Source organism: Sycon ciliatum, chromosome 1, assembly GCF_964019385.1.
Source record: "Sycon ciliatum chromosome 1, ocSycCili1.1, whole genome shotgun sequence".
NCBI classification, from domain to species: Eukaryota; Metazoa; Porifera; class Calcarea; order Leucosolenida; family Sycettidae; genus Sycon; species Sycon ciliatum.
In genome coordinates this window covers 80,383,690-80,405,584 of record NC_088643.1, presented here as the reverse complement: position 1 = coordinate 80,405,584, position 21,895 = coordinate 80,383,690, and the positions used below count along the sequence as shown (strand labels likewise).

At 50.7% G+C, this 21,895-nt stretch overlaps 2 protein-coding genes across 2 annotated transcripts in view; both read left to right on the top strand.

The window, feature by feature from the left end:
- The window catches only part of LOC135807936 (uncharacterized), a 6,564-nt gene extending 5,872 nt beyond the window's left edge, over positions 1-692 (top strand). Inside the window, exon 8 of the mRNA XM_065321264.1 lies at positions 1-692. This exon is cut by the window's left edge and continues 4 nt beyond it. Within this exon, the coding sequence (XP_065177336.1) occupies positions 1-233 (233 nt within the window). The 3' untranslated portion in view covers positions 234-692.
- A 256-nt stretch (positions 693-948) lies between these two features.
- The window catches only part of LOC135807920 (uncharacterized), a 39,741-nt gene continuing 18,794 nt past the window's right edge, over positions 949-21,895 (top strand). Inside the window, exons 1-14 of the mRNA XM_065321263.1 lie at positions 949-2,325; positions 3,511-6,215; positions 6,914-7,600; positions 8,258-8,962; positions 11,452-12,189; positions 12,510-13,247; positions 13,568-14,305; positions 14,626-15,363; positions 15,684-16,421; positions 16,742-17,479; positions 17,800-18,576; positions 18,858-19,595; positions 19,916-20,653; positions 20,974-21,711. Of these exons, the coding sequence (XP_065177335.1) occupies positions 1,938-2,325; positions 3,511-6,215; positions 6,914-7,600; positions 8,258-8,962; positions 11,452-12,189; positions 12,510-13,247; positions 13,568-14,305; positions 14,626-15,363; positions 15,684-16,421; positions 16,742-17,479; positions 17,800-18,576; positions 18,858-19,595; positions 19,916-20,653; positions 20,974-21,711 (11,904 nt within the window). The 5' untranslated portion in view covers positions 949-1,937. The remainder of the gene's footprint in view (positions 2,326-3,510; positions 6,216-6,913; positions 7,601-8,257; positions 8,963-11,451; positions 12,190-12,509; positions 13,248-13,567; positions 14,306-14,625; positions 15,364-15,683; positions 16,422-16,741; positions 17,480-17,799; positions 18,577-18,857; positions 19,596-19,915; positions 20,654-20,973; positions 21,712-21,895) is intronic.

Sequence of the window (21,895 nt, the reverse complement as noted above, 5' to 3'; positions counted from 1 at the left end):
CTCCAGCTGCACGCAAGATCCTACGTACATGCCCACCTATTTCAATTCAACTGGCACAGGCACAGGGTAGTATTGAGCAGGTGCTGGAAGGCAGTGGAGATCTTTCCGGGCGGAAGCGAGCGGCATGCAGGCACAATCGAGCAGCAATTGATGAGTCTGCTTCTCAGTCAGGCCTGCTCGTTCAGGATGTTGAACAAACATTGGACAGAATCAAAGCACGTCTCTCATGGTAGCTCTGCCAACCATGCCACCACCGAGAGTGTCCGAAGTGCATGTCAACTTTAACATTAGAATCTGTTCTGGTAACACTAGATCTCTTGAAACAGAATTTAAATGATTACGATCAGGGAGTAGGCATTTTACTACTCCCTGATCATGACCATGATGCCCGTAAGACGTTACACTCTGGTCAGTCACAACATGCACTGTAAGTCACTTGAAGAAGACTTGTAGTATGGCAGTACTTTGCTAAATGCACGGCTCATGCATCCGAAAAGCTCAGCCTCATTGTGCCATGCGTACTGAATCCGGTATCGCTAGGCCGGTAAGACCGGCAAAACTACAAGTACAACAGTGGCAGTAAGATGCTTCAAAGCGAGCGGACGGCGTTATTGGATGATCCATGTCTGTTCATAATATATGCGTTCAATGAGCAACATCAGTACTATACCGTGATTCACGGGTAGTTGTGATTATCTGTTGCATGGAAAATTGGACGTGAACTCAGCTGAAGAGTTGTGCTGTGGATGAAACTCAGCTCTCTTCCTTCCGCTTCTCTTGCTCAAGAAGCTTTGGCAAATGTGTAAGTAAGTTTGTTGTTAGTGTGGCCAGTCTGGAAGGAGATCATAATCATTACAAGTATTACAATGTATTGGCATCACACAAGGCTCCCATGGCATAGAAGGACAAGGTGAAGGCTGTAGAGTGTTGTTCTGCCCCCCCCCCCCCCCCTTCCAGACTGCAAGGTGCTTGGGTAAGTTGGGAAGTTGACGGCGCATTTCCCATTAGTACGCAGTAGATCTACTGATCATGGCGCCTGTCACGAAGTACAGGCCTCAACGGTTCGGACATTTCTCGCATTGTTTGTTTACTCCAGAGTACAATGATTATGTACAGTGCAGTGTAGAGATAAGTACAGACTCAGTGTACACATGGTAGATCGTCTAGTCGTCTGTACCACGATGACAGTCTACCATGTCCGTGGTCTACTCAGCTCTCTTGCATCTGTCCTAGATGTTGTCCACCCCTTGGCGTGGTTTTACAATATCAGCGTGCACGACATGGCCGAGTTGACACACACCCTCCAAGGCAACTACATGTACCACCAACTGGGAGGTAGATTCTACATACAAGTACGAGTATAGTCATGTACCGACATCTGGGAGAGCAGATATCAGTAGAATGTCATGTAGATCTACATCGCTCATTACCTGATTACTAGTACTAGTAGTAGTAGCGGCGGGAGGAGCAGCAGACCTTTGCCCGGGTTTTGGCAGGTCTGTATTGTAGGCTATGCTAAACGTCGGTCCAACCTAAACCAGATTCGTTGAGAATGCGATGAAGCAAACGGTTTGACAGCTGGGCTGTCAGATACGAAGATCATCACCGAACGACCCTCCGGACAAGTACCGTGATCTCCGATATGGTGATCCTTGCGCTCTGTGGCAAGGTCAACGCCTTCCTCAATGAGAAATTCTGGTAAGAAAGGCGTTTTGCAATTATTTGCTTCGGAAGAGCTGATGTTCTGAACGAACGCTAGTTCATATTTTGAAGGACGATTATCAAAAAGAGAGAGTGAGAGAGAGAGAGAGAGCGAAAGAGAGCATAGTAGTGTGCCGCCCGCTCTTGCAAGATGATGTGTCCCGGGCCAAGCCCAGTAGTCAGATCGGCACAGGTGGGCTGAGTTTGTAAAAGCACTAGAATCATTGCTGCTGGCCATGGCAACACCATCGGGTCGTTTCCAGAAAGTTGGCCAGGAGAAACTGAACGATGCAGACGCGGCAGCACGGAGTACCACGGATAAACAGGCCGCTGGAGGAGCTGACCAAGGATGGGGCGACATCCAGCGGCGAGCGTTCACCAACTGGTTCAACTATCATTTGAGAGCCTATTACAAGAAGCATGACATCGCTGATGGAGGTACCGTTGCGGATCTGAACGAATCCCTAGGCAATGGACTTCTTCTTATTCTACTGCTGCAGCAGCTGTCCAAGAAGAAATTTCCCCGCTACAACAAGAAGCCTCGCATCAAACAGCAGGAACTGGAAAACCACCTGCAAGCCTTGCGGTTCATGGAGAAGGAGGACATAAAGCTCGTCAACATTGGTAAGCGTGACTCTATCTCTTTATGCAGTACCCCTTCACTTCATTCAGTGATCCGGAGTTCAGAATTCCAAAGTAACACAGGCTGTCATTGCATGTGATTGATCCAGCCATGAATATGGCCATCCAACGAAGATGTTAAAGGGGAAGTTAAGGCAAAAATTAAAATTTCACCAGTTGTAGTCTTCGGGGCGCTGAGTCGAATGGTCGTGGTCCGAGGAAGCTGAGACGCTCCCTTCCTACTTGCATCCCAATCGAACTCGCGCACTTCCACCGAAACTGGGTGACTGCGCCCTACTAGATGGGGATTTGTATGCAAAATGTCACTAAAAGCGCCATTTCGTTCTTATAAAAGCACGGATGACCGCGATTGGCCCATATGTTGTAGTCTTTTGGACGCTGAGTCGACTGGTTTTGGTCCGAAAAGGCTGCGATGCAGCGTTCCTCCTTTATTCCCAATCGAACATGGTTGAACAAGCGGTCACGTGCTCCTGCGCACGCCAGTCACCTGGTCACCGTCCCTGCAGGGTACAACTTACTAGCCTGTTTGACCTTTTTTGGGTGCAGTCCTGTCACTCGAGTTGAACCTTGGTGTGAAAGTTGTCGCCTGCTGGCGTGGTGACCAGGTGATTTGGGCACCCAGGAGCACGTGACCGCTTGTTCAACCATGTTCGATTGGGAATAAAGGAGGAACGCTGCATCGCAGCCTTTTCGGACCAAAACCAGTCGACTCAGCGTCCAAAAGACTACAAAATATGGGCCAATCGCGGTCATCCGTGCTTTTATAAGAACGAAATGGGGCTTTTAGTGACATTTTGCATACAAATCCCCATCTAGTAGGGCGCAGTCACCTAGTTTCGGTGGAAGTGCGCGAGTTCGATTGGGATTCAAGTAGGAAGGGAGCGTCTCAGCTTTCTCGGACCAAGACCATTCGACTCAGCACCCCGAAGACTACAACTGGTGAAATTTTAATTTTCGCCTTAACTTTCCCTTTATTTATTTTAACAGACTACACACAGTAATTACGTGCTGGTACATATACACAACCCTGTGCACATACTAGGCCGCATGGCATACTGACATTTTGCTCAAGAGTTGCACAGGAGTGGAGGTCATCATCTCATTGGTTGTGCAGGGTCCCACTTCAATCTCACCTGGCTGCTGTACTTGCATGTGCTGCTTGTCTAGGTGCTGAGGACCTGCAAGGGGGCAACCCAAAGCTATGGATGGGCGTCATCTGGACACTGATCGGCAAGTACGCAATTCGCATTGCCAACTCACGCATGACACCCAAGCAAGCCATGCAGAACTGGCTTGCAACAGTGATGCCGCAGTATCGCGTGGCCAACTTCGCCAGCGCATGGAACAATGGCATTGCTCTGTGTACACTGATTGACGCCATTCAGCCAGGGCTGTGTCCACAGCATGCATCGCTTGATCCGAAAAACGGTCTGGCAAACTGCGAGCTGGGAATGCGTCTAGCCGAGGAACACCTCGGAATCGAGCGCATCTTTGATGCCAGCGATCTGAACAACCCGCACATCGATGACCACAGTACCATGACCTACTTGAGCTTGTTCACGCCGAAGACAGATGACAGGCTACTGGAGTGGATCAAGGAGAAGATACCAGAGTTCAACATCACCAGCTTTGGCGGTAAAGACTGGAATTCAGGACTGGCTCTAGCCGCACTTGTCGATGCCGTTCAGCCAGGTCTGTTCCCAAACCACAAGAAGCTAGACAAAAAGAATGCAAAGCGCAACGTGGAGAAGGCAGTGACGCTTGCAAAGGAGAAACTTGGAATTGATGATGTTCTGAAGCCAGATGAAATCATCGATCCCAGCCTGGATGAGTGGCTGATGGCAACATACATCCAGGGATTTCAGCTCTGTGTTGTATTCCAGCCAGCCGTTGCTAGTGGACAGGGACTGGTAAAGGCTGATGTTGGTCAGCTTGCCACATTCACCGTTGATGCAACCAAGGCTGCAGAGGCGGACCTGAGCATCAATATTGCTGGCCCGCACTCGCAGCTGAAAGCAGACGTTACCCGTCCCAAGGAAGAAGAGGCTATGTTCACCGTCACATACACGCCGAGCGAGCCTGGCATGCACACGATCACCATATTCCACGGCGAGCGTCAGGTGTCCGACTCTCCATACAACGTTCCTATCATCGACCTATCCAAGTGTACAGTATCAGGAAAGGCTCTCGAGGCCGGTGCACTGCTCAAGCAGCCGTACACACTCACAGCGGACGCAAGCCGTGCAGGACCTGGGAAACTGGAAATCACACTGCTTGATCCGAGCAAGGAGAACTGCCCAGTGGAGGTCACGCCAGGAACGGACGGTTTCCACAAGATCCAGTGCCCTGCGCCGAAAGCTGGTGTGTATGAACTGACTGCGACATATGCGGGACAGGTCATTCCTCAGTGCCCGCTCTTCATCCACGTCAGTGATCCAAGCGCCTGCCAACTGCTGACCAAACTGAAGAAAGGTTACTTGCACCTGGTGAACAAGCCGTTTGAAGCCTTGCTGAACATGACCGAAGCTGGCAATGCCAGCCTACAAGTCACTGCAACATGCGGAGAGAGCACAGAGCAAGTTCCTTACACACAGCCCGACAAGAGAGGAATGGTGGTGGCAACGTTCGTGCCCAGAGCGCCCGGCTACTACGCTATCAACATGCAGCTAAGCAGCTGTCACATCCAGGGTTCCCCTCTCCTGCTACCTGTCGTCGACCCCAGTCTGTGCACACTCGTCGGGCTGCAGCCTCGCATTCCTGTTCGCCAGGCGTACCAATTTCAAATGCTGACCAACCAGCCGGTTCCAGCTGACCTTGACGTGAAGATATCTGGTGACAATAACTGTAACACGCCGCAGGTCACAAGATCCAACGGCACGCCCGGAGAGAACTTCAGCATTGCCCTGCATCCCACAGGCAGCGGCAAGATCACCGCACAGCTGACGTGGGCGGGCGGCGTTGTCCAGGACAGTCCCGTCTCCTTCGAAGTGGTCGACGTGTCACGCTGCGCCCTGGTCAGCATCTCGGAGCGGGTTCGTGTCGGAGAGATGGTCAACGTGGTTGCAAGTGCACAAGGTGCAGGTGATGGAAACATGGAGATGCGTGCAGCTGGTTCAGTGCTCAAGTATGAGTGTACAGTGCAACAAGATGGCCATAACTACTCAACAAGTTTCAAAGCTGGTGAGAAAGGTACTCACCATGTTCATATCGACTGGTGTGGCATTGCCATCCCTAGTTCACCGTTCCAGGTGGAGGTTCTGCCCGAGATCACGTCACATCAAGTCACGGCCAAGGGCCCTGGCCTGGTGGAAGCGCTGACGGAAACGACGGCGAAGTTCGACATTACTGCACCGGACAGTGGCTTGCTGAAGCCAGGCATGCTTGCAGTAGCAGTCTGTGATGCTACAGGTGAAACCCTAGATGCAGCCTGCACGGACAATGGTAACGGAACATATGATGTGGCATACACGCCGCTAACTGCAGGAAAGGCCACAGTCAAGATATCATACGCTGGTACAGATATCACACTATCACCATACTCTGTGCCCGTCCACAAGAAGCCAAGGCCTGATCTTTGCTCGGCATCAGGGAAGTGCCTGGATCCAGCGAACAAGAACTACAAAGATCAGCCCGGCGACATCATGGTCGACACATCTGATGGCGGTCAGGGAAAGCTCTCTGTAGCTGTTCGCAGGCCGGACAACAGCAGTGCCGTCGTTTTCTTAGCACGCATTGGCAAGGATGTCGCAGTGCGATTCGACTGTGATCTACTTGGCCGGTATCAAGTTGACATCAAGTGGTCAGGAGAGCACATTCCAAAGTCACCGTTCCATGTTGATGTTGTCGCACGACTAGAAGCCCATCAACTTGTGGTGAGTATAGCTATGGTCATCAGCTCAGTGGCTGCACACCTGTGGCGTGAAAGCAACGTCTTTTGTAGTACTACGCACAATTCTTTCTCTCGTCGGGTATATCTTGAGCAAAACAACATGACATGTTGTTTTACTTTTAAAAGATTGTAGTGGTGTTTGCATATACATATACAGTGTAGTACATATAGGAAACGTTAGAGGGGTGCCTCTGCTTGTGAATGGTGTCCAGATATGGGCCAGGGGAGGGGGGGGGGGGGCTCTTTAAAAAAAAACTCCCCAATAACAATACGATAATTATGACAGCCCCGCAGTCAGTAATCAAATATAGCTGGCTTACATGTTTATCAGAATACTTGACATGATCACGTTCACCGAGCCAGTCTTGTTCACAACATTTGACACGATCGCATTCACCAAGCCAGCCAATCATGCTCACCTCCAATTACTGCATGCCCTTTGTCATGTATATCTATAACTAAAGCGAGCTCATTCCGTTTCCAATTTGTTATGTGCACAATACCCCTCTAACAGTAGAAGGAAAGCAGCAGATGCTGTCAGGATGAATATTACCATTCAATGTGCTTGCATATGTGTGTGTGTGTGTGTGTGTGTGTGTGTGTGTGTGTGTGTGTGTGTGTGTATGTGCACATGCGCACGCATGTGTGCTCACACACACGTGTTACCTGTACTTGCTCCAGGCTAAAGGCCAAGGCTTGGTATCAGGATGGACAAATGAAATGGCAGAGTTCAACATTTCAGCCGTTGTGCCTACACCCATTGAAGCTGACTGCCTGGATGTGGTGGCCATTCCACCATCAGCTCTAGTGAATGGTGACCTAAACACACTGGATGACCTACCAGCTGCTGCCAAGGTTCTCCCAGTGTCATTAGCTCTAGCCGAGAAGTCATCCGGAAAACGTGGCGACTCCTACAAAGCTACCTACACCCCTGTGGAACATGGTGACCATCAAATCAGTGTGCGTTATCGCCATCAACATATCCCTTGCTCACTATTCCGAGCAACGATCCGGGAGTCTCCACAGGCCAGCAAGTGCAAACTGACAGCAGACTGGATCCCTAGTTCGGCCGCACCAGGGGCAGTCCCTGACTGTACGCTGCTGACTGGTGATTGCTGTTTGGCAAGCATCGACGCCACTGCATCAGGAGATGGTCAATTGACAGCCAGTCTAACACACACCACAAGTCAGTCTGCAGTGCCCATCTCCGTTGGTGTGGCTGCTGCTGACAAGTGTTTCGCGATACGGACGGATACTCTTGTGGAAAGTGGAAAGTACCGCGCTGATGTCAAATGGTCTGACCAACACATCCCAGGCTCACCATTCTACATCGTAGTGGCGGAGCGTTTGACAGCCACCCAGATCTCCGTGAGTAAATACCCACACAGCACACAGCATAGCATGGCTTCTACTGCATGTATGCCCTCACCTCTGTCAGTGGGGTTGCTCCCGGGCCATGTTAGCGTTGCTCCCCATGTTAGCGTTGCTTGCATATGCTATGAGATAGAGTCGAATAGATAACTAGAAAGCATGTAAGCATGGGGTTAAGTGGGGATGCTGGACATTAAATCTCAAGAGTAGAATGAGAAATGATGTCGCTCTACTCCAAAGCACCAACACAATTGAAGATGTCCCCTGAGTGCTGACACAAGCTTGTACTGGGATGTCTTTTTCAAAAAGTAAACCAAACGGTTATGTAATGTTCACGGCCGTAGAGTAATTCATGGCAGAGTGGTATTCCTTCGAGTTGCAATTTCGATGGGAATTGTGATGTGCGCTCCTCCGAATCTTGATTTCACCTTTGGAACGGCAGAGTTAGCACAGCTTTTATTCTACAGTACATTATCACAGTGTGTATTGCGGTGCATTGACCCAGCACCTTTGAAGTCAGTGGCAGAGACTGCTTCAATGGTGACAGGTTTCCAGTGAACCACCCATCCCATTTTGCTTTCTGCATTTCGGACATTCATCTTTACTGTACTGTTCATTGAAAAAGTATTCTGGATTTTGTCAATACTGCAACAGGCAACTGGTCAGGGATTGCAAGAAGGATGGACGCAGAAACCATCAGAGTTTGTGATTCACGGTACACGCCAGGGTCTTCACACTGACGGAAAGCTGAGCGTTGAAGTCAAATGTCTGGAGAAGAACCAGAATCAGAAGGCAAAGGGAGGAGCCACTGCAACAGCGGCGTCGGTAGCCCAGTCAGGCATGCTTAAATCCGACGTGAAGGACAATGGTGACGGTACATATTCAGTCATGTACACGAGTGTGGATCCCGGTGTGCATGAGGTTTGCATACTGTATCAGGATCAGCACATCAGCAGCTCTCCATTCAAACCAGTGCACAAGATGTCACCTGATGCCACAAAGTGCAATGCTCGCTTCACCTGGCTGAGATCCGACGGAAGTGTTGGAACCACTGGCCAGAAAGAAAAAGGTGGCCAGGGCACAACAGACAAACCCACTGTCACAGAAGGAGACAACGTGCAGCTGAGCATTGACGCAACCAACGCAGGAGAAGGTGAACTGACAGCCAAGGCACAGTGCAACCAGGAGCCGATTGATGTTCTCATTGACACCATGAAGAACAAGAGGGGCCGTGTGTACATTCCAAGCTTGTCTAAGCCCGGTGAATATCGTGTGGACGTGGAGTGGTCCGGTAAACCAATTTCCAAATCGCCGTTCCTCTTCACCGTTGTGGAACGTCTAGAAGCTGATGACATGACGGTGAGTGAAAATAACTGCGATTTTTTAAAGACAGCACTGCAGCCATGTCAATCCATCCAGACAGCACTGCAGCCATGTCAATCCATCCAGACAGCACTGCAGCCATGCCAATCCATCCAGACAGCACTGCAGCCATGTCAATCCATCCAGACAGCACTGCAGCCATGTCAATCCATCCAGACAGCACTGCAGTTTCAATCCATCCAGACAGCACTGCAGCCATGTCAATCCATCCAGACAGCACTGCAGCCATGTCAATCCATCCAGACAGCACTGCAGCCATGTCAATCCATCCAGACAGCACTGCAGCCATGTCAATCCATCCAGACAGCACTGCAGTTTCAATCCAGACAGCACTGCAGTTTCAATCCATCCAGACAGCACTGCAGCCATGTCAATCCATCCAGACAGCACTGCAGCCATGTCAATCCATCCAGACAGCACTGCAGCCATGTCAATCCATCCAGACAGCACTGCAGTTTCAATCCATCCAGACAGCACTGCAGCCATGTCAATCCATCCAGACAGCACTGCAGTTTCAATCCATCCAGACAGCACTGAAGTTTCAATCCATCCAGACAGCACTGCAGCCATGTCAATCCATCCAGACAGCACTGCAGCCATGTCAATCCATCCAGACAGCACTGCAGTTTCAATCCATCCAGACAGCACTGAAGTTTCAATCCATCCAGACAGCACTGCAGTTTCAATCCATCCAGACAGCACTGCAGCTTCAATCCAGCCAGACAGCACTGCAGCTTCAATCCATCCAGACAGCACTGCAGTTTCAATCCATCCAGACAGCACTGCAGCTTCAATCCATCCAGACAGCACTGCAGTTTCAATCCATCCAGACAGCACTGCAGTTTCAATCCATCCAGACAGCACTGCAGTTTCAATCCATCCAGACAGCACTGCAGTTTCAATCCATCCAGACAGCACTGCAGTTTCAATCCATCCAGACAGCACTGCAGTTTCAATCCATCCAGACAGCACTGAAGTTTCAATCCACCCAGACAGCACTGCAGTTTCAATCCATCCAGACAGCACTGCAGTTTCAATCCATCCAGACAGCACTGCAGTTTCAATCCATCCAGACAGCACTGCAGTTTCAATCCATCCAGACAGCACTGCAGTTTCAATCCATCCAGACAGCACTGCAGTTTCAATCCATCCAGACAGCACTGCAGTTTCAATCCATCCAGACAGCACTGCAGTTTCAATCCATCCAGACAGCACTGCAGTTTCAATCCATCCAGACAGCACTGCAGTTTCAATCCATCCAGACAGCACTGCAGTTTCAATCCATCCAGACAGCACTGCAGTTTCAATCCATCCAGACAGCACTGCAGTTTCAATCCATCCAGACAGCACTGCAGCCATGTCAATCCATCCAGACAGCACTGCAGCTTCAATCCATCCAGACAGCACTGCAGTTTCAATCCATCCAGACAGCACTGCAGCCATGTCAATCCATCCAGACAATGCTATCCTCAATCTACATTGTAGTTGCACCAAGTCTTGCCTAAATACCGAGCTTTGCCTAAATACCGAGCAAGCAATGTAATTGCAGAGGAACTGAGGGAACCTATAGAGGTTATGTGAATGGTTTCATCGAGATTTTCACCTGGACACCAGAACACGAGCGGGAGTCAGCAGGTTTTTCGAATGAGCGCTAAGCATGCAGCGTGAGTCGCTAGTGCAAGTGCAGTGCTGTGCCGCGAGTCCGCGACTTCGCCACAGCATCTCAACTGATGATGTAATCGAATGACCTCTATAGCGAAGTGTAGTTGACAAATGACAACTCTCAGTGGTAGATTGAACTCTGTAACTTGAGCACAGCAGCTTGTCAGTAGGTCAATGACAGCATGCATGAATATGCTAAATACCGTCGAATCCCGCGGACAAGCCCATGGGCTTATCTGTTTCACAAGGACATTTCGGTGGGCTTTTACAAGAACATGGGCTTATTTCGTCAGTATTCTGACGCCGACACCAAAATTGTGCTATTGAAAAGTATAAAAGGAAGTGAGAAGTACATTGCTGAAAATCACAGTGCAAGCAAAAACAAACGATGATTGTGTTGAAATATACAAAAAAGAAGAAAAGAAAAACAAAGGAAAAACGTACATGTACTATGTACATGTACGACCTATAGGCCCATGGGCTGGTACAATGAAGCTTCGCGATATTCGATCTTGGCCTGGGCTTATGCGCGGCTGGGTGTATCCGCGGGATTCTACGGTAGTAACGGACAAACAGCCTTACCTCAATATACACAACTATATCAAAACTAGGAGGAGGGTACGTGGGGGGGGGGGGGGGGGGGGGGGAGGGTGAGAGAAAATTTTGATTGACAGCCAAACCAGTGAAGCTCTACGATGACACATGATATTAATTGCCTCTCCTACATTGTTGCAATTAGCTGAATGTTTCCTTTCCGAAGGCTTAGCTACCATTTTTCTTGCGCATGTGGATTTCTGAAATAGGCTACCGGCGATGGACTGCAAGCCGGATGGACGCAGAAACCATCAGAGTTTGTGATTCACGGTACACGCCAGGGTCTTCACACTGACGGAAAGCTGAGCGTAGAAGTCAAATGTCTGGAGAGGGGCCAGAATCAGAAGGCAAAGGGAGCAGCCACTGCAACAGCGGCAGCAGGGGCATTAATTGAATCGCAGGTGAGAGACAATGGTGACGGCACGTATTCCGTGGAATACACGAGTGTGGATCCCGGTGTACACGAGATATGTGTGCTGTACAAGAAGCAGCACATCCGTGGCTCTCCATTCAAGCCTGTCCACAAGATGTCACCCGATGCCAGCAAATGCAGCGCAAGACCATCATGGCTCAAAGACACGGCGTCTGCTCTGACCAGCGCTGACGGCAAACAGCAAAAGCCTGCTGGCATCAGAGTCAAGCCAGGTCGCAATGACGCTGAGCCACAGACAGACAATGCTGCGGTGGTAACAGAGGGAGACAGTGCACAGCTTAGCGTGGATGCCAGCAACGCAGGAGAAGGAGAACTCACAGCAACAGCATTGTGTAATGATGAACCCATCGACGTTCTGGTAGACTCAATGAAGGACAAGAAAGGTCGTGTGTATCTGCCCAATGTACCAAAGCCTGGTGAATATCGTGTTGACGTGGAGTGGTCCGGTCAACCAATCGCCAAGTCTCCTTTCCTCTTCACCGTCGTTGAACGCCTGTCCGCCAGTGACATGACGGTAAGTTTTGCAGCCCTTTCTGCAGTCTTGCCTGATTCTGTCTGCACAAGTTAATTCCGGCTACCTGTGGCATGTAAGAATTAGTGCTTCTCTTCCGTCATTCACTGTGCTGCCTTCCGATCGCCCATGCAATACGCCCGCTGTATATGAAGATTGAGTGTGAATGATGATGAAGATAGCAATGGTGCTTTTGTTGCATACTTTGTTGTTGGCTACCTCTGTGTCTGTGGTCCCTAAGTAAGACTCCTCGCCTAATCTTCTTTCTTCCTCTTCTTTTCCCTGTTTATGTACATGTATGTGCATGTTGATCCCTGCAATAGGCTACCGGCGATGGACTGCAAGCCGGATGGACGCAGAAACCATCAGAGTTTGTGATTCACGGTACACGCCAGGGTCTTCACACTGACGGAAAGCTGAGCGTTGAAGTCAAATGCCTGGAGAAGGGCCAAAATCAGAAGGCAAAGGGAGCAGCCACTGCAACAGCGGCAGCAGGGGCATTAATTGAATCGGAGGTGAGAGACAATGGTGACGGCACGTATTCCGTGGAATACACGAGTGTGGCTCCCGGTGTACACGAGATCTGCGTGCTGTACAAGAAGCAGCACATCCGTGGCTCTCCATTCAAGCCTGTCCACAAGATGTCACCCGATGCCAGCAAATGCAGCGCAAGACCATCATGGCTCAAAGACACGGCGTCTGCTCCGACCAGCGCCGACGGCAAACAGCAAAAGCCTGCTGGCATCAGAGCCAAGCCAGGTCGCAATGACGCTGAGCCACAGACAGACAATGCTGCGGTGGTAACAGAGGGAGACAGTGCACAGCTTAGCGTGGATGCCAGCAACGCAGGAGAAGGAGAACTCACAGCAACAGCATTGTGTAATGATGAACCCATCGACGTTCTGGTAGACTCAATGAAGGACAAGAAAGGTCGTGTGTATCTGCCCAATGTACCAAAGCCTGGTGAATATCGTGTTGACGTGGAGTGGTCCGGTCAACCAATCGCCAAGTCTCCTTTCCTCTTCACCGTCGTTGAACGCCTGTCCGCCAGTGACATGACGGTAAGTTTTGCAGCCCTTTCTGCAGTCTTGCCTGATTCTGTCTGCACAAGTTAATTCCGGCTACCTGTGGCATGTAAGAATTAGTGCTTCTCTTCCGTCATTCACTGTGCTGCCTTCCGATCGCCCATGCAATACGCCCGCTGTATATGAAGATTGAGTGTGAATGATGATGAAGATAGCAATGGTGCTTTTGTTGCATACTTTGTTGTTGGCTACCTCTGTGTCTGTGGTCCCTAAGTAAGACTCCTCGCCTAATCTTCTTTCTTCCTCTTCTTTTCCCTGTTTATGTACATGTATGTGCATGTTGATTCCTGCAATAGGCTACCGGCGATGGACTGCAGGCCGGATGGACGCAGAAACCATCAGAGTTTGTGATTCACGGTACACGCCAGGGTCTTCACACTGACGGAAAGCTGAGCGTTGAAGTCAAATGCCTGGAGAAGGGCCAAAATCAGAAGGCAAAGGGAGCAGCCACTGCAACAGCGGCAGCAGGGGCATTAATTGAATCGGAGGTGAGAGACAATGGTGACGGCACGTATTCCGTGGAATACACGAGTGTGGCTCCCGGTGTACACGAGATCTGCGTGCTGTACAAGAAGCAGCATATCCGTGGCTCTCCATTCAAGCCTGTCCACAAGATGTCACCCGATGCCAGCAAATGCAGCGCAAGACCATCATGGCTCAAAGACACGGCGTCTGCTCCGACCAGCGCCGACGGCAAACAGCAAAAGCCTGCTGGCATCAGAGCCAAGCCAGGCCGCAATGACGCTGAGCCACAGACAGACAATGCTGCGGTGGTAACAGAGGGAGACAGTGCACAGCTTAGCGTGGATGCCAGCAACGCAGGAGAAGGAGAACTCACAGCAACAGCATTGTGTAATGATGAACCCATCGACGTTCTGGTAGACTCAATGAAGGACAAGAAAGGTCGTGTGTATCTGCCCAATGTACCAAAGCCTGGTGAATATCGTGTTGACGTGGAGTGGTCCGGTCAACCAATCGCCAAGTCTCCTTTCCTCTTCACCGTCGTTGAACGCCTGTCCGCCAGTGACATGACGGTAAGTTTTGCAGCCCTTTCTGCAGTCTTGCCTGATTCTGTCTGCACAAGTTAATTCCGGCTACCTGTGGCATGTAAGAATTAGTGCTTCTCTTCAGTCATTCACTGTGCTGCCTTCCGATCGCCCATGCAATACCCCCGCTGTATATGAAGATTGAGTGTGAATGATGATGAAGATAGCAATGGTGCTTTTGTTGCATACTTTGTTGTTGGCTACCTCTGTGTCTGTGGTCCCTAAGTAAGACTCCTTGCCTAATCTTCTTTCTTCCTCTTCTTTTCCCTGTTTATGTACATGTATGTGCATGTTGATCCCTGCAATAGGCTACCGGCGATGGACTGCAAGCCGGATGGACGCAGAAACCATCAGAGTTTGTGATTCACGGTACACGCCAGGGTCTTCACACTGACGGAAAGCTGAGCGTTGAAGTCAAATGCCTGGAGAAGGGCCAAAATCAGAAGGCAAAGGGAGCAGCCACTGCAACAGCGGCAGCAGGGGCATTAATTGAATCGGAGGTGAGAGACAATGGTGACGGCACGTATTCCGTGGAATACACGAGTGTGGCTCCCGGTGTACACGAGATCTGCGTGCTGTACAAGAAGCAGCACATCCGTGGCTCTCCATTCAAGCCTGTCCACAAGATGTCACCCGATGCCAGCAAATGCAGCGCAAGACCATCATGGCTCAGAGACACGGCGTCTGCTCCGACCAGCGCCGACGGCAAACAGCAAAAGCCTGCTGGCATCAGAGCCAAGCCAGGTCGCAATGACGCTGAGCCACAGACAGACAATGCTGCGGTGGTAACAGAGGGAGACAGTGCACAGCTTAGCGTGGATGCCAGCAACGCAGGAGAAGGAGAACTCACAGCAACAGCATTGTGTAATGATGAACCCATCGACGTTCTGGTAGACTCAATGAAGGACAAGAAAGGTCGTGTGTATCTGCCCAATGTACCAAAGCCTGGTGAATATCGTGTTGACGTGGAGTGGTCCGGTCAACCAATCGCCAAGTCTCCTTTCCTCTTCACCGTCGTTGAACGCCTGTCCGCCAGTGACATGACGGTAAGTTTTGCAGCCCTTTCTGCAGTCTTGCCTGATTCTGTCTGCACAAGTTAATTCCGGCTACCTGTGGCATGTAAGAATTAGTGCTTCTCTTCCGTCATTCACTGTGCTGCCTTCCGATCGCCCATGCAATACGCCCGCTGTATATGAAGATTGAGTGTGAATGATGATGAAGATAGCAATGGTGCTTTTGTTGCATACTTTGTTGTTGGCTACCTCTGTGTCTGTGGTCCCTAAGTAAGACTCCTCGCCTAATCTTCTTTCTTCCTCTTCTTTTCCCTGTTTATGTACATGTATGTGCATGTTGATCCCTGCAATAGGCTACCGGCGATGGACTGCAAGCCGGATGGACGCAGAAACCATCAGAGTTTGTGATTCACGGTACACGCCAGGGTCTTCACACTGACGGAAAGCTGAGCGTTGAAGTCAAATGCCTGGAGAAGGGCCAAAATCAGAAGGCAAAGGGAGCAGCCACTGCAACAGCGGCAGCAGGGGCATTAATTGAATCGGAGGTGAGAGACAATGGTGACGGCACGTATTCCGTGGAATACACGAGTGTGGCTCCCGGTGTACACGAGATCTGCGTGCTGTACAAGAAGCAGCACATCCGTGGCTCTCCATTCAAGCCTGTCCACAAGATGTCACCCGATGCCAGCAAATGCAGCGCAAGACCATCATGGCTCAAAGACACGGCGTCTGCTCCGACCAGCGCCGACGGCAAACAGCAAAAGCCTGCTGGCATCAGAGCCAAGCCAGGTCGCAATGACGCTGAGCCACAGACAGACAATGCTGCGGTGGTAACAGAGGGAGACAGTGCACAGCTTAGCGTGGATGCCAGCAACGCAGGAGAAGGAGAACTCACAGCAACAGCATTGTGTAATGATGAACCCATCGACGTTCTGGTAGACTCAATGAAGGACAAGAAAGGTCGTGTGTATCTGCCCAATGTACCAAAGCCTGGTGAATATCGTGTTGACGTGGAGTGGTCCGGTCAACCAATCGCCAAGTCTCCTTTCCTCTTCACCGTCGTTGAACGCCTGTCCGCTAGTGACATGACGGTAAGTTTTGCAGCCCTTTCTGCAGTCTTGCCTGATTCTGTCTGCACAAGTTAATTCCGGCTACCTGTGGCATGTAAGAATTAGTGCTTCTCTTCCGTCATTCACTGTGCTGCCTTCCGATCGCCCATGCAATACGCCCGCTGTATATGAAGATTGAGTGTGAATGATGATGAAGATAGCAATGGTGCGTTTGTTGCATACTTTGTTGTTGGCTACCTCTGTGTCTGTGGTCCCTAAGTAAGACTCCTCGCCTAATCTTCTTTCTTCCTCTTCTTTTCCCTGTTTATGTACATGTATGTGCATGTTGATCCCTGCAATAGGCTACCGGCGATGGACTGCAAGCCGGATGGACGCAGAAACCATCAGAGTTTGTGATTCACGGTACACGCCAGGGTCTTCACACTGACGGAAAGCTGAGCGTTGAAGTCAAATGCCTGGAGAAGGGCCAAAATCAGAAGGCAAAGGGAGCAGCCACTGCAACAGCGGCAGCAGGGGCATTAATTGAATCGGAGGTGAGAGACAATGGTGACGGCACGTATTCCGTGGAATACACGAGTGTGGCTCCCGGTGTACACGAGATCTGCGTGCTGTACAAGAAGCAGCACATCCGTGGCTCTCCATTCAAGCCTGTCCACAAGATGTCACCCGATGCCAGCAAATGCAGCGCAAGACCATCATGGCTCAGAGACACGGCGTCTGCTCCGACCAGCGCCGACGGCAAACAGCAAAAGCCTGCTGGCATCAGAGCCAAGCCAGGTCGCAATGACGCTGAGCCACAGACAGACAATGCTGCGGTGGTAACAGAGGGAGACAGTGCACAGCTTAGCGTGGATGCCAGCAACGCAGGAGAAGGAGAACTCACAGCAACAGCATTGTGTAATGATGAACCCATCGACGTTCTGGTAGACTCAATGAAGGACAAGAAAGGTCGTGTGTATCTGCCCAATGTACCAAAGCCTGGTGAATATCGTGTTGACGTGGAGTGGTCTGGTCAACCAATCGCCAAGTCTCCTTTCCTCTTCACCGTCGTTGAACGCCTGTCCGCCAGTGACATGACGGTAAGTTTTGCAGCCCTTTCTGCAGTCTTGCCTGATTCTGTCTGCACAAGTTAATTCCGGCTACCTGTGGCATGTAAGAATTAGTGCTTCTCTTCCGTCATTCACTGTGCTGCCTTCCGATCGCCCATGCAATACGCCCGCTGTATATGAAGATTGAGTGTGAATGATGATGAAGATAGCAATGGTGCTTTTGTTGCATACTTTGTTGTTGGCTACCTCTGTGTCTGTGGTCCCTAAGTAAGACTCCTCGCCTAATCTTCTTTCTTCCTCTTCTTTTCCCTGTTTATGTACATGTATGTGCATGTTGATCCCTGCAATAGGCTACCGGCGATGGACTGCAAGCCGGATGGACGCAGAAACCATCAGGGTTTGTGATTCACGGTACACGCCAGGGTCTTCACACTGACGGAAAGCTGAGCGTTGAAGTCAAATGCCTGGAGAAGGGCCAACATCAGAAGGCAAAGGGAGCAGCCACTGCAACAGCGGCAGCAGGGGCATTAATTGAATCGGAGGTGAGAGACAATGGTGACGGCACGTATTCCGTGGAATACACGAGTGTGGCTCCCGGTGTACACGAGATCTGCGTGCTGTACAAGAAGCAGCATATCCGTGGCTCTCCATTCAAGCCTGTCCACAAGATGTCACCCGATGCCAGCAAATGCAGCGCAAGACCATCATGGCTCAAAGACACGGCGTCTGCTCCGACCAGCGCCGACGGCAAACAGCAAAAGCCTGCTGGCATCAGAGCCAAGCCAGGCCGCAATGACGCTGAGCCACAGACAGACAATGCTGCGGTGGTAACAGAGGGAGACAGTGCACAGCTTAGCGTGGATGCCAGCAACGCAGGAGAAGGAGAACTCACAGCAACAGCATTGTGTAATGATGAACCCATCGACGTTCTGGTAGACTCAATGAAGGACAAGAAAGGTCGTGTGTATCTGCCCAATGTACCAAAGCCTGGTGAATATCGTGTTGACGTGGAGTGGTCCGGTCAACCAATCGCCAAGTCTCCTTTCCTCTTCACCGTCGTTGAACGCCTGTCCGCCAGTGACATGACGGTAAGTTTTGCAGCCCTTTCTGCAGTCTTGCCTGATTCTGTCTGCACAAGTTAATTCCGGCTACCTGTGGCATGTAAGAATTAGTGCTTCTCTTCAGTCATTCACTGTGCTGCCTTCCGATCGCCCATGCAATACCCCCGCTGTATATGAAGATTGAGTGTGAATGATGATGAAGATAGCAATGGTGCTTTTGTTGCATACTTTGTTGTTGGCTACCTCTGTGTCTGTGGTCCCTAAGTAAGACTCCTTGCCTAATCTTCTTTCTTCCTCTTCTTTTCCCTGTTTATGTACATGTATGTGCATGTTGATCCCTGCAATAGGCTACCGGCGATGGACTGCAAGCCCGATGGACGCAGAAACCATCAGAGTTTGTGATTCACGGTACACGCCAGGGTCTTCACACTGACGGAAAGCTGAGCGTTGAAGTCAAATGCCTGGAGAAGGGCCAAAATCAGAAGGCAAAGGGAGCAGCCACTGCAACAGCGGCAGCAGGGGCATTAATTGAATCGGAGGTGAGAGACAATGGTGACGGCACGTATTCCGTGGAATACACGAGTGTGGCTCCCGGTGTACACGAGATCTGCGTGCTGTACAAGAAGCAGCACATCCGTGGCTCTCCATTCAAGCCTGTCCACAAGATGTCACCCGATGCCAGCAAATGCAGCGCAAGACCATCATGGCTCAGAGACACGGCGTCTGCTCCGACCAGCGCCGACGGCAAACAGCAAAAGCCTGCTGGCATCAGAGCCAAGCCAGGTCGCAATGACGCTGAGCCACAGACAGACAATGCTGCGGTGGTAACAGAGGGAGACAGTGCACAGCTTAGCGTGGATGCCAGCAACGCAGGAGAAGGAGAACTCACAGCAACAGCATTGTGTAATGATGAACCCATCGACGTTCTGGTAGACTCAATGAAGGACAAGAAAGGTCGTGTGTATCTGCCCAATGTACCAAAGCCTGGTGAATATCGTGTTGACGTGGAGTGGTCCGGTCAACCAATCGCCAAGTCTCCTTTCCTCTTCACCGTCGTTGAACGCCTGTCCGCCAGTGACATGACGGTAAGTTTTGCGGCCCTTTCTGCAGTCTTGCCTGATTCTGTCTGCACAAGTTAATTCCGGCTACCTGTGGCATGTAAGAATTAGTGCTTCTCTTCCGTCATTCACTGTGCTGCCTTCCGATCGCCCATGCAATACGCCCGCTGTATATGAAGATTGAGTGTGAATGATGATGAAGATAGCAATGGTGCTTTTGTTGCATACTTTGTTGTTGGCTACCTCTGTGTCTGTGGTCCCTAAGTAAGACTCCTCGCCTAATCTTCTTTCTTCCTCTTCTTTTCCCTGTTTATGTACATGTATGTGCATGTTGATCCCTGCAATAGGCTACCGGCGATGGACTGCAAGCCGGATGGACGCAGAAACCATCAGAGTTTGTGATTCACGGTACACGCCAGGGTCTTCACACTGACGGAAAGCTGAGCGTTGAAGTCAAATGCCTGGAGAAGGGCCAAAATCAGAAGGCAAAGGGAGCAGCCACTGCAACAGCGGCAGCAGGGGCATTAATTGAATCGGAGGTGAGAGACAATGGTGACGGCACGTATTCCGTGGAATACACGAGTGTGGCTCCCGGTGTACACGAGATCTGCGTGCTGTACAAGAAGCAGCACATCCGTGGCTCTCCATTCAAGCCTGTCCACAAGATGTCACCCGATGCCAGCAAATGCAGCGCAAGACCATCATGGCTCAAAGACACGGCGTCTGCTCCGACCAGCGCCGACGGCAAACAGCAAAAGCCTGCTGGCATCAGAGCCAAGCCAGGTCGCAATGACGCTGAGCCACAGACAGACAATGCTGCGGTGGTAACAGAGGGAGACAGTGCACAGCTTAGCGTGGATGCCAGCAACGCAGGAGAAGGAGAACTCACAGCAACAGCATTGTGTAATGATGAACCCATCGACGTTCTGGTAGACTCAATGAAGGACAAGAAAGGTCGTGTGTATCTGCCCAATGTACCAAAGCCTGGTGAATATCGTGTTGACGTGGAGTGGTCCGGTCAACCAATCGCCAAGTCTCCTTTCCTCTTCACCGTCGTTGAACGCCTGTCCGCCAGTGACATGACGGTAAGTTTTGCAGCCCTTTCTGCAGTCTTGCCTGATTCTGTCTGCACAAGTTAATTCCGGCTACCTGTGGCATGTAAGAATTAGTGCTTCTCTTCCGTCATTCACTGTGCTGCCTTCCGATCGCCCATGCAATACGCCCGCTGTATATGAAGATTGAGTGTGAATGATGATGAAGATAGCAATGGTGCTTTTGTTGCATACTTTGTTGTTGGCTACCTCTGTGTCTGTGGTCCCTAAGTAAGACTCCTCGCCTAATCTTCTTTCTTCCTCTTCTTTTCCCTGTTTATGTACATGTATGTGCATGTTGATCCCTGCAATAGGCTACCGGCGATGGACTGCAAGCCGGATGGACGCAGAAACCATCAGAGTTTGTGATTCACGGTACACGCCAGGGTCTTCACACTGACGGAAAGCTGAGCGTTGAAGTCAAATGCCTGGAGAAGGGCCAAAATCAGAAGGCAAAGGGAGCAGCCACTGCAACAGCGGCAGCAGGGGCATTAATTGAATCGGAGGTGAGAGACAATGGTGACGGCACGTATTCCGTGGAATACACGAGTGTGGCTCCCGGTGTACACGAGATCTGCGTGCTGTACAAGAAGCAGCACATCCGTGGCTCTCCATTCAAGCCTGTCCACAAGATGTCACCCGATGCCAGCAAATGCAGCGCAAGACCATCATGGCTCAGAGACACGGCGTCTGCTCCGACCAGCGCCGACGGCAAACAGCAAAAGCCTGCTGGCATCAGAGCCAAGCCAGGTCGCAATGACGCTGAGCCACAGACAGACAATGCTGCGGTGGTAACAGAGGGAGACAGTGCACAGCTTAGCGTGGATGCCAGCAACGCAGGAGAAGGAGAACTCACAGCAACAGCATTGTGTAATGATGAACCCATCGACGTTCTGGTAGACTCAATGAAGGACAAGAAAGGTCGTGTGTATCTGCCCAATGTACCAAAGCCTGGTGAATATCGTGTTGACGTGGAGTGGTCTGGTCAACCAATCGCCAAGTCTCCTTTCCTCTTCACCGTCGTTGAACGCCTGTCCGCCAGTGACATGACGGTAAGTTTTGCAGCCCTTTCTGCAGTCTTGCCTGATTCTGTCTGCACAAGTTAATTCCGGCTACCTGTGGCATGTAAGAATTAGTGCTTCTCTTCCGTCATTCACTGTGCTGCCTTCCGATCGCCCATGCAATACGCCCGCTGTATATGAAGATTGAGTGTGAATGATGATGAAGATAGCAATG